General features: G+C 43.4%; 1 protein-coding gene and 1 long non-coding RNA gene across 3 annotated transcripts in view; one reads left to right on the top strand and one right to left on the bottom strand.

Annotated features, from left to right (window-relative positions):
• AK7 (adenylate kinase 7) overlaps positions 1-3,162 on the top strand; it is a 69,465-nt gene extending 66,303 nt beyond the window's left edge. Inside the window, exons 17-18 of the mRNA XM_064571543.1 lie at positions 510-668; positions 1,322-3,162. Of these exons, the coding sequence (XP_064427613.1) occupies positions 510-668; positions 1,322-1,360 (198 nt within the window). The 3' untranslated portion in view covers positions 1,361-3,162. The remainder of the gene's footprint in view (positions 1-509; positions 669-1,321) is intronic.
• LOC135361644 (uncharacterized) overlaps positions 1-12,499 on the bottom strand; it is a 38,087-nt gene that overhangs the window by 22,681 nt on the left and 2,907 nt on the right. The window lies entirely within an intron of this gene.

The following is a 12,499-nucleotide window of genomic DNA, read 5'->3' on the forward strand; positions in this document are numbered from 1 at the left end:
GCTTATCCTTTACTAACATCCAGAGCCGGGAGGTGGGCTGGACTGATGGGCTTAAGTCCCACCTAAACCACCAGGCTAAGAAGGGAGACTTCTCAAAGGAAATCTGGAAATTACTATTCCCAAGAGAGGAGGGCCCATATGCTCAGCAAGGAATAACACGCGGCCACCAGATGAATGAATACCTTCTAGACTTTCTATTAGCACTTCTGTGATTCTTTCCTTTGTTCCTTCCTTCTCATCCTCCCACTCTTACTTTCTTCCTCTGGACAGCTAAAAGTTATCTTGATTTAAGAAGTGAGTTTGGGATCCAGTTTAATATTTTCTAGATTACTAAACAGTTGTTATAACACCATTTACATCTTTTGTCTGCTGTTTGCAATGCCATCTTTATCATAACGTGGTGACCACGTACAGCGGTATCTGGTTCTAATGCACTCTGCAGTGAATCGGGTGAAAGTGTTCTCCCCTTTCTGTCTGTTTACCCCAACCCCCAAATGTTCTATTTGTAGAATAAACGACTAGAGGAAGTGAAAAGAGAAGAAAGAGAATTACTAGAGGCCCAGTCTATTCCCCTGAGAAACTATTTAATGACCCACGTTATGCCAACACTGATGGAGGGGCTGAATGAGTGTTGTAAGGTCAGACCGGATGATCCCGTTGATTTTCTGGTAAGAGATTTTTTTAAAATATCAATTTGAAAATAAAAGATGCCTGAATCTAAACAGAAAGCTAGTTGAGATAGAGAAACTGTGTGTCTGGTTATTTGGGAAATAGCCTCTAAGACCTTCACAGTTTATAGTAAGATTTTCTTACTCATTTGAAAGTAAAGATTTATGGGGGCGCCTGGGTGGTTCAGTTGTTAAGCGTCTGCCTTCGGCTCAGGTCATGATCCCAGGGTCCTGGGATCGAGCCCCCGCATCGGGCTCCCTGCTCCGCAGGAAGCCTGCTTCTCCCTCTCCCACTCCCCCTGCTTGTGTTCCCTTTCTCGCTGTCTCTCTCTCTCTGTCAAATAAATAAAATCTTAAAAAAAAAAAGTAAAGATTTATGTACTTTTATTATTTTATTTTATTTTATTTATTTATTTGACAGAGAGAGAGGAGCAGGGAGCCCGATGCGGGGCTCGATCCCAGGACCCTGGGATCATGACCTGAGCCCAAGGCAGACACTTAACCAACTGAACCACCCAGGTGCCTGTAAATAAATAAAAATCTTAAAAAAAAAAAAAAAGTAAAGATTTATGTACTTTTATTTTTGAATTATTAACATTAGTAGTAGTGTCTTCTAAATTGACTTGTCTTTTTTTCCTTTCTTTCAATTATAGGCAGAGTATCTCTTCAAGAACAATCCTGAAATGCAGTGAAACTTTCAAGATCGTGTGTGATATACCTTTACAGAGATAGAGATGAGGTTAACAGTGTAATTTGAAAATTTGCTTGAAAAAAAAGTTTTTCCAGTTTTGGGGAAATTCTTTGTCTTCCCCACAGGCAAATACTTTGTTATTTTTTCTTAATACTTTGTAATTTTTTTTTGCAAATACTTTATTAGGTAGAGTCATTATAAAAAGCTGATGGCAATGAGTGACTTCATTAAAGAACTTTATTTGAAAGGTAAATTGATAAAGTATCTGTGCCATAAACTATGGTTCATGGGACAGATATTGATTTAATGTTTCATTCTTAGTCAAAGTGTTCTGTGCACTTGGATTTACAGTAATTTATAGCATGAAGAAAATCAGACTATATATGATTTGAACACGTAGGCTAATGACTTTACACAGTCTGCTATTGCCATGTGCCAATGGGATCAGAAAGAAAGGAAAATGGTTTATGCTTTGTTGACTCACACTGAGTCAGATGTCATTGGCTTCCACTAAGTTAAGTTTTGAGTTCAGGGTCAGTACCTTAAGCGATGAGTCAGAGAGGGAATTGTAAAACTTTTGGTAGAAAAAAATCCCGTAACAAAATGAATGATCCTAAATATTTGGGATAACTAAAAGTTGAATATTTTCAACAAACTTTACAATATAGGCGTAAGCCATCAATCTCTATGGTCTTTCCTAGCTTGAAAAATCCCATCATTTCTAGAATTACACTGAATGAGAAATTACCCTGAGTGAAAAATATATTAAAATCTATTCCATCTCTTTAAATAATGTAATCTGAATATAACTGCACTGTTTTTTTTTATTATTATGGTAAAATACGTACAACATAACATTTACCATTGTGACCATCTTAAAGTGTAAAAGTCAGTGACAATAAGGGCATTCCCTGTGTTTGTTCCATGAAAGGGAGTTAAATGCAAAACGACCTCCGAAGGCTGAGGCGGCAGGAAGACCAGAGAAAAAGGCTGACAAATCCAGCTTGACAAGAAATGGTTTATTAAGGAGACTTATGAACAGAAGTGTGTCTCAGGGTAGCCCCAAGACGAGTAGATCCCCGAAACCCCACCCCCCACCCTTAAGAGCTGCTTTTATTGCTCTAGGGGCTGGGAATCCACCCAATGGGAGAATAAGGTGTGTGTTGAGGCAGCTGGGTGGCTCAGTCAGTTGAGCATCTGACTCTTTGATTGCGGCTCAGGTCATGATCTCAGGGTTGTGAGATCGAGCTCCGCTGGGTGTGCAGCCTGCTTGAGATTCTCTCCCTCTCTCTTCGCCCCCTCCCCCTTTAAAACAACAATAACAGAAAGAATAGGTCCTAATTCCAGGGCACATCAAGGACCTTATGCCCTAAAGGTACACGTAAGGGTGTGGTTAAACAAAAGGAAAGAATGTGAGGGAAGGACTGAGCTTGAGAAGGCTTCAGGTCACAGAGCTGTCCGCCTGTCAGCAGTCAGCCTTTGCCCAAGATGGCATTAGTCTGGTTCACACAGTGCGGGATACTCATCACCACTACCTAGTTTTAGAACCTTCCCATCACCCAGATGGAAATCCTGTCCCCCATACTATCCCTTCAACCCAGCTCCTGGCAACCACCAATCTGCTTCCTGTCTCTACGGATTTGTCTCTTCTGGATATTTACATAAACAGAATCACACAATATGTGGCCTTTTGTGTCTTCTTTCACTAGCATGTTTTTAAGGTTCATGCCGTAGCGTGTTATCAGGGCTTCATTCCTTTTTGTGGCTGAATAATATCTCACCACGTGCTGTTTAACCATTCATTCGCTGATGGACCATTTGGGTCGTTTCCACCTTTTAGATACTGTGAATAATGCTGCTATGAACATTTGTGTACAGGTTCTTGTTTGAACAGCTGGTGTCAATTTTGGGCGGCGGATACCCAGGAGCGGAATTGCTGTCACTCAGTAGTTCTATGTTTAACTTGCTGAGGAACTGCCAAACCTCTCCGCAGTAGCTGCATCATTTTCCACTCCCACCAGCAATGCATGAGGATTCCAATTTCTCTGCATCCTTACAAATGCTTGTTAATGTGTGTGTGTGTGTGAGAGAGAGAGAGAGAGAGAGAGAGATGCTAATGGGTCTGAAGTGGTGTCACACTGTGACTAAGCATGTTTTCATATGCTTGCTGGCCATTTGTATATCTTCTTTGGAGAAATGTACATTCAAGTCCTTTGCTCTCTTTGTGTTTTTGCTACTGAACTGTAAGAGTTTTTAATATATTCTGCATGTAAGACCCTTTTCAGATATATGATTTGCAAATATTTTTCCCTATTCCATGGCTTGTCTTTTCACTCTCTTGATGGGTGCCCCTGAATGCAAAAAAGCTCTTAATTTTGATGACATCCAATTTACCTATTTTTTCTTTTGCTTCCCTGCACTACTCTTGACCCTTACATTTTAATCAAAAACACGTAAATAAAGAGAACACATCTTCAAGCTTGAAGTCATTAGCCTTTATAATAGTTACCTTTCATGCCTTCACGTTGGTTACATTTCATGAACTTGCTTCTTAGCTCACTGAGAAAACCCATGCAATCAAAAGAGCCATTCTATCCTCCTCCTGCAAACTAGCTCTGTTTCCCTTCCGTGCTTCCATCTGAGACCAACTCCTGACTTGTGCCCTGGATGCCAGCCGGTCTCACATCATCAGATGCTGCTCCTAGAACTGTCTCTTCTCTCTCACAGCCTGATTTCTCCTTCTGTTCTGGATCATCACCCTTTGCTTCCAACTTAATGAATTAGCTCCTACACTTCCAAACGAAACAAGACAAAAATGGATTAAAATGCAAAAACCTTCCTAGCCCTCTGCATTCTCCTCCAGCCATGGCCCCAATATCCTGTTCCTCTTTAGATCAAGGTTACCAGTGACCTTCAAATCCAACTGTGAAATTTTACTTGACCTCTCTGAGCATTTTATCATTTGCTCTTTGAAATCCTCTTTTCCCTCCACCTGAATGTCTAAAGCATGGCCAATCCCATTCCTAAGCACACTCGCCCCTCCCCTCCACTGCTGTTCCCCCATGCCCCCATCTAAGGGATTGGCAAATCCATCCTTCCAGTTGTTCAGGCCCCAAACCTGGTGTCACCTTTGACTCTTTTTTTCCTTATCCACACTCAGTTCTCCAGTGCATCATATGGGCCCAACTTGTCTGCTTGCTTCTCACCCCTCAGACACTACTGTCCTGGCCCAAGACACCACCATCTCCCACGTGGATCGAGGCTGTCACCTGTCCCTGGGCTGCTCCTTCCTGTCACTGCTCTTAACATATCAGCAGGGGGATCTTTTTCAAACAGATGTCAGATCCCCTCAAAGCCCTCCAAGGCCTTGCCCTTTCATGTAGGGTGGAAGGCAAAGTCCTGACCTAGCCTACGAGGCCCGATATAGTCTGACCCCAAATGACCTCCCTGCCCCCTCACTTCGCTCTTCATTGCCAAGCGCAGTCTGCTTTGGGGCCTTTGCCTGGAATCTTCGGCCCACATGTATCCCTGTGGCTCATTCTCACTTCATCCTTGGCTTGGATCAAATATGTCCTCAAAGGGGCCTCCTCAGACCATCCTCTTGATGACATTCCACTCTGTTCCTTTTCTCTGCTTGCACTGACATCATTTTATAAGCCTATGAGTTTATTGTATCTTTCCCCCCACTAAAATGGAAGCACCAGAGGGGTGGGGATTTTGTTTTTTTCTGTATCTCTAGAGATGAAGAAGGTACATAGCACACTGTAGAGATGTATAAATATTAGTGAATGAAAGCTATTTAGCTGAAATTTTGTTATTTATTTTATATAACTAATTCAGATCTCCAGTCCTTTGACAAAGTCCATAATACACATTTCCATAGGCTGTGATGGGATACTTGAGTAACTCTGAGGGTCACTAAGAGGCTTTACTAAGTGGCACTGATTTTGGCGAATTCATGTAGAGTCCAGCCCTCTGCCATGCAAGTTAAGAAGAGCGACCTCAGCCATGTCTTCGGTCAGGCAGGACCCTGAGATGCTGACTTGTCTTAACTAACCTCCTAGGAGACCAGGAGAGAAGACAGAGTACTGATTGGACTTACAATGAGACACAGGATTGTTGAGCGGGAGGTTACTTGCACCCATTTCACCAGCACATTCTCGTCCTAGAAGCAGGTTATCTACTTTGAGTAGCCGGATGATCACAAGTGCTTGGGGAACGCAAAACCACGACAAGGCGTTGGCTTCCGCTAGCTTGCTCTGTCTTCCCCGACCCCCTCCTCCCGCCCCAACATACCTGTCCTGTGTTCTGGTTCTTCCTGACAAGGTGCACTTGCCTAGGCTTTTGGGTGGGCGGTGAGTTTTTACCTCCATGACTCCCCTTGACACATTCTCTGTCCTGGCCCAAGACACCACCATCTTCCACCTGGATTGCGGCTGTCACCTGTCCCTGGGCTGCTCCTTCTGCGATGGCGCTTATCATATCAGCAGGGGGATCTCTTTTTTTCAAACAGATGTCAGATCCCCTCAAAGCTCTCCAAGGCCTTGCCATCTCATATAGGGTGGAAGACAAAGTCCTGACCTAGTCCTGACCAAAGACCTGACACCTGGCTGGCTCAGTCCAAACAATGTGTGACTCTTGATCTTGGGGTCATGAGTTTGAGCCCCATGCTGGGTATAGAGATTACTTAGATAAATATTTTTAAAAAAGAGTAAAAGCCAAGCTTCAGAATTGGGAAGGTATTTACTTACAATGGATATACATAGATATGCACAGATATACAGTAGATAAATGACAGAGGACCTGTACTCAGAATATGTTAAAAATTCCTCCAAGTCAGTAAGACTGACAGTCCCAATTTTTAAATTTTCTGACAATCCAATTTAAAAATAGGACGAAGACGTGAGAAACCACTTCATAAAAGAGGATACCCAAATGACCAATTAGCATATTAACAAGTGTTCAAAGGCAGTGATCATCAGAGAAATGCAAATGAAAACTGCAGGGGGATTCCAGCACAATGCTGCCAGATGGCGCAAATTACATGGGACTGTTTACATCAAGTGCTGGGGAGGATGTGGAGCAACTGGAACACACATGTATTACTGGTGGGACTACAGATTGGTACTATTCCTGTGATAACCTTTGGGAGTACTTACTAAAGCTAAGTATGGGTATACACATGATCCAGCAATTCCACTCTTGGGTCTATGCCCAAGAGGGATGAGTGCTTAAGTCTACAAAAAGGCATGTACAAGAATATTCAGAGCAATATTACTCATAAAAGCCCCGAACTGGGAAAAAACCCAAATGTCCATCAATAGGAGAAAGATATACTGTGATATTTACAGTAGGAGAAAGATACAGTGATAGTAGAGAATAGTACACAGCAATGAAAAAAAATGAACTGTCACTCCCACAACAAAGTCTCATATAGTGTTGAGTGAAAGAAGTTTTTACATACAAGGGTGAATAGTGTATGATTCCATGTGTATGAAGCTGAAAAACCGATATAACCGGTCTATAGTGACAGAGGTCAAAATAGGGGTTACGTGGCAGTGGTGGTGGTAATGACAGATGCTTATTCACTGGGAGGGAGTGTGCTGGGATACTGAACATGTTCTCTGTCTTGATTCAAGTACTAGTTACATGAGGGTGTGCAGAGGATAAAAATCCATACAGCTCAATAGGCAGTATTATGGGGGGGGAGGGTAAGCACAAAGGCCTTCATGCTTGAACACGTTACTGTTTAATTGTACTTTAATAATCTTTTAAAAAGGAACTGCTATTCTACCTTAAAAAAATGAAATACACCATGTACCCTAAACTAAAAACAAAACAACTCCTTAAAATGTGGACCTGTTCATAGCCAGAGAGTTCCTGAGATCCACTTTGGGAAAGAAAAATACCATTTGAATTCCCATTAAGAAAAATTAGTCTTTTATGTTAAAAAATGGAAATTAATCAAAATGCCATTCAGATTCTTTACTTAGAGTATTTTAGGGTATGACACAGTATTAGGTGTTAGATACAAAGTCAGTTTGGTTGAGAAGGAAGGCAGACTCTGCAATGGCTCCCAGTGATCTCTGCCTGATGGTATTCATGCCTTTTCAGTGTGGGTGGAACTCTGTGATTGGCTTCTATCCAATGGAATTCGGCAAATCTTAGGTTACCTAAGACTGTATGAGGTCACGCTAGCAGAATCTTTTGCCTTCTGTGCTTAAATACTTTGATGAAGCCAGCTGCTCTGTTGGAGAGACCCACATGGCTAAGAACTGAGAGGGCCCTTGGCAACCAGCCAGCAAGACACTGATACCTTCAATGCAAAAGCTCTGAAGACCTGAATCTTGCCAACAAATGTGTGTGGAAGTTAAGTCCTTCCATAGTCGAGCCCTCAGATGAGACTCCCTCTTCCCCCAGGCCACCATGAATGTAGCTTTGCTAGAGGCCCTGAATTGGAGGACCCAGCTAAACCGTGTCCAAATTCCTGACGCCCCAGAAACTGTTAAATAATGCGTTTTTTTGTTTTTTGAAATGTGTTTTAAATAGTTTGAAATTTGTGGCACATTGTTACTAGCACTAAATAACTAGTATCACTGAATATGCATCATTATTTTCTAGGAGTTAGCAACCTGAGATGATCATTGTTATGGACTGAATGTTTAAAGGTCCCAAAATTCGTATGTTGAAGTACTAACCCCCTCCATGTGACTGTATCTGGAGATGGGGCCTCTAAGGAAGTAATTAAGGTTAAGTGGAGTCCTAAGGGTGGGGGCCATGCTCCAGTAGGATTAGTCTCCTTAAAAGACACCAGAGAGCTGTTCTCCCTCTCTGTTCCTCACCTTTCCTTCCCTCCCATCACCTCTCCCTCACTCCCTCTCCCCACCATGGGAACCCAGTGAGAAAGTCGCCATCTACAAGCCAGGACGAGTGTCCTCACCAGAAGCCGGTCATGCTTAATCTTGGACTTCCCAGCCTCCAGAACTGTGAGAAATACATTTCTATTTTTTTTTTTTAAGATTTTATTTATTTATTTGACAGAGAGAGACACAGCGAGAGAGGGAACACAAGCAGGGGGAGTGGGAGAGGGAGAAGCAGGCTTCCCGCGGAGCAGGGAGCCCGATGCGGGGGCTCGATCCCAGGACCCTGGGATCATGACCTGAGCCGAAGGCAGACGCTTAACAACTGAACCACCCAGGCGCCCCTACATTTCTATTGTTTAAGCCACCAATTATTCTGTGGTATTTTGTTATGGCAGTTCATGCTAAGATAATTACCAACCGTTTTTGTTTTACCCAGATTAATTACAGAACTGAAAATAACTGAATGGAAAAAAAATAACTGAACGGAAATACTGGGCAAATCTAAGTTGCCTTTAAAGAATCAGAAACAACTTAATTCTTTTTTTTTTTTTTTAAGATTTTATTTATCTGAGAGAGAGAGAATGAGAGAGAGAACACGAGAGGAGAGAGGTTCAGAGGGAGAAGCAGACTCCCCGCTGAGCGGGGAGCCTGATACGGGACTCGATCCCGGGACTCCAGGATCATGACCTGAGCTGAAGGCAGTTGCTTAACCAACTGAGCCACCCAGGTGCGCCGAAACAAGTTAATGCTTAAGTACCAATATATGCCAAGCATGGTTTTGTGCTTTGGGCTCAGAATAGTTTGAACAATACAGTTAGGGTTCCTATCTTCATGGAGCTTAGATTTTAGTAAGGATGACAGAATAAGTAAAAAAAAAAAAAAAATTAGTGAGGAAGTTCTGGTTATGTGATAAGGATTATAACGCAAGTAGTTTACATAAGGTGGTCTGGAAAGGCACCTGGGAGGCAGTGACATCTGAGCTTTGACAGGCTGAGAACAAGCCAGCCACGGGAAGGACTACTGCACCAGTTCAGAGGGGGACAAGCACGGAGGCTCTGAGGCAGCAAGGAGCGGAGCGTGGTTTTTTTCTTTAAGATTTTATTTATTTGAGAGAGAGCACGAGCAGGGGGAGAGGGAGAAGCAGCCCAGCTCCCCCCAGCCCCCCAGTGTGGGGCTCGATCCCAGGACCCTGGGATCATGACCTGAGCCGAAGGCAGGCGCTTAACCAACTGAGCCACCCAGGTGCCCCTAGGAGCTGAGCATGTTTAAGGAAAAGAGGCCAGTAGGGTTGAAACACAGGGAGGAAAGGGGCAGAGTTTGAGATGAGGTTAGAGGGAAAATCAAGAGCCAGATCACCCAGGCCTTGTAAGCTACTGTCAAGTTTGGTTTTATTGGGAAGCCATTAAACTGGGTTTTAAGTGAGAGCATGATAAAATCTGAGTTATGTTTTCAAAGTCCAGCTGCTGTATGGAGGATGAATGGAAGGAAAGCATAAACAGAAGCAGAAGAGCACGGAGGCCGCCCCAACCGCCCAAACTAAACAAGACAGTGGCTGAGACTAGGGTGGTGGCAGAGGAGATGGAGAAGGGGGTGATTTCTGATGGATTGTGAAGGTGCAATTGACAGGAGTTGACGTCGGTTTGCCTATGGGTATCAAGAGATAGGAAGGAATTGAGGAGACTGACTTGCTGTTTTGGCTTCAGTCTGGAAGACCTTTGTATTGTTGACCTAAAGGCAGAGACTAGAGGAGGCACAGGTTTGGGCCACTTCTCATCAACATGCTATTGAGCTTCTTTCTTTCATGCAAATTGTAGTAGACACATTCTTTTTTTTTTTTTTTCTTTTTTTAAGATTTTGCTTACTTATTTGAGAGGTGGGGGGAGAACACAGAGGGAGGAGCAGACTCCCCACTGAGTGGAGAGCCCGATGTGGGTCTTGATCCCAGGAACCTGAAATCATGACCTGAGCTGAAGGCAGACGCTTAACCGACTGAGCCACCCAGGCAACCCTAGTAGACACATTCTTTAAAACAAACTAATAAACATCTAAAAGGAATTTAAAAGAATTTAAAGAAAAGATAGCTCAAGGGTACAGTACTCATTAGATGAAAGTGCATATGCTACTGTTTTTACTTGAGGGACACATAAATCTGGTTAATCTTGGCTAAAAAATTTTTTTCCAAATTTTTATTTAAATTCTAGTTAGTTAACATACAGTGTAATATTAGTTTTAGGAGAATTTAGTGATTCATCACTTACACGTAACACCCAGCGCTCAACACAAGTGACCTCCTTTTTTTTTTTTTTTTTTTAAGATTTTATTTATTTATTTGAGACAGAGAGAATGAGAGACAGAGAGCATGAGAGGGAGGAGGGTCAGAGGGAGAAGCAGACTCCTTGCTGAGCAAGGAGCCCGATGTGGGACTCGATCCCGGGACTCCAGGATCATGACCTGAGCCGAAGGCAGTCGCTTAACCAACTGAGCCACCCAGGCGCCCCACAAGTGACCTCCTTAATCCCCATCATCCATTTAGCGCATCCCCGCCCACCTCCCCTCCATCAACCCTGTTTGTTCTCTATATTTAAGTCTCTCATGTTGGTTAAAAAATTTTAAAACGTATGCATCATTAGTCGCCAAATGAATCATGTAGTTTATTATTGGGATAAAAATCTCTATAGCAACATAGTATCTCCAATTATCACCTCCTAAAAGACACTGAAGCACAATCTAAGCTAGTTCCAATATATGAAAAGGATCTGTTCTGAAAAACATTTCTGTCCATTTCTTAAATTTAAATGCACTGTGGACCTATGAGAACCAGCTTAGGAATTTTCCCCCCTACTTACGACCTTGTTCTGTGGAAAATGCAGTCTGAATGATCCTTAAGATACCGGTAGGAAATGTCTTCCCCCATGTCCACGGTCAGTAGCACACAGGCACTGTAGTAGGACAAGGGCTTCGCGGGTGGGGCTGCAGCTGGAGGGAGTGGGCTGGGCTCTGAGGACAAGCAAGGCAAGGCTAACAAAAGGGATCCTGTCTTAACCAGTACACTCACTGGTCACTGGCTTTATCTTATGCTCCACTTTCCTTGGCTCAAGTTATATCCTTAAGTGGATGCTAAACGTTGGGGATACGTGGACACCTAGCTCATTACGCACTCGTGAAGTTTGGGTTGGATTAGATTGTAGTTACCGAGCGTATGGAGGGCCTTTCCTTCTGTGCTGAACTGAAACATGACTTCAAGATACAAATCTTGCTTTCAGAGTTTTTTTTTTTTTTTTTTTTAAAGATTTATTTATTCATTTGAGGGAGCGAGAATGAGAGAGAGTACATGAGAGGGGGGAGGGTCAGAGGGAGAAGCAGGCTCCTCCCTGAGCAGGGAGCCCGATGCGGGACTCGATCCCGGGACTCCAGGATCATGACCTGAGCCGAAGGCAGTTGCTTAACCAACTGAGCCACCCAGGCGCCCGCTTTCAGAGTTTTAAAATCCCTATCTCCAGGGACACCTGGGTGGCTCAGTCAGTTAAGCTTCTGCCTTTGGCTCAGGTCATGATCCCAGGGTCCTGGGATTGAGTTCCACCATTGGGCTCCTTGCTCAGTGGGGAGCCTGCTTCTCCCTCTCCCTGCTCCTCCCCCTGCTTGTGCTCGTGCTCTCTCTCTGACAAATAAATAAAATCTTAAAAAAAAACCCCAAAACTCTATCTTCAGGAGCTGACTTCTCAGCTCCTGAAACATATTTTCTATCACCTGATAGGCATTTCTTTCTTTTTTTCTTTTTTTTAAAAGATTTTATTTATTTATTTGAGACAGAGAGAATGAGAGACAGAGAGCAAGAGAGGGAGGAGGGTCAGAGGGAGAAGCAGACTCCCTGCCGAGCAGGGAGCCGGATGCGGGACTTGATCCCAGGACTCCAGGATCATGACCTGAGCCGAAGGCAAGTCGCTTAACCAACTGAGCCACCCAGGCGCCCCTGATAGGCATTTCTAAAGGTCCCACAGGCACTTCAAAGAACCCATACCAAATGACTCTCATGACCTCATCCCCTCAGCCAGTTAGTTATCCTTCTGTTTCCTATTTACTGGTAGCTCCCTCCACTCTGTCGCCCTCCCTAGAACCTTTGAAATCTTGTCTTCTTCCTCTCCCTCCTCTCTCACATTCAGGATTAACTACATCTCCTAAATCTCTCTGAAATCAGTCCCTTTCTTCTTTATTTCAAGTGTCATCATCTCTTACCTGAACCACAGCAAAAGCTAACCTACCTTCCAGCTTCAAAAGCT

The sequence above is a fragment of the Mirounga angustirostris genome, unplaced genomic scaffold (assembly GCF_029215605.1).
Source record: "Mirounga angustirostris isolate CCGP_5_RB_7025 unplaced genomic scaffold, mMirAng1.0.hap1 SCAF_9, whole genome shotgun sequence".
Taxonomy (NCBI): Eukaryota; Metazoa; Chordata; class Mammalia; order Carnivora; family Phocidae; genus Mirounga; species Mirounga angustirostris.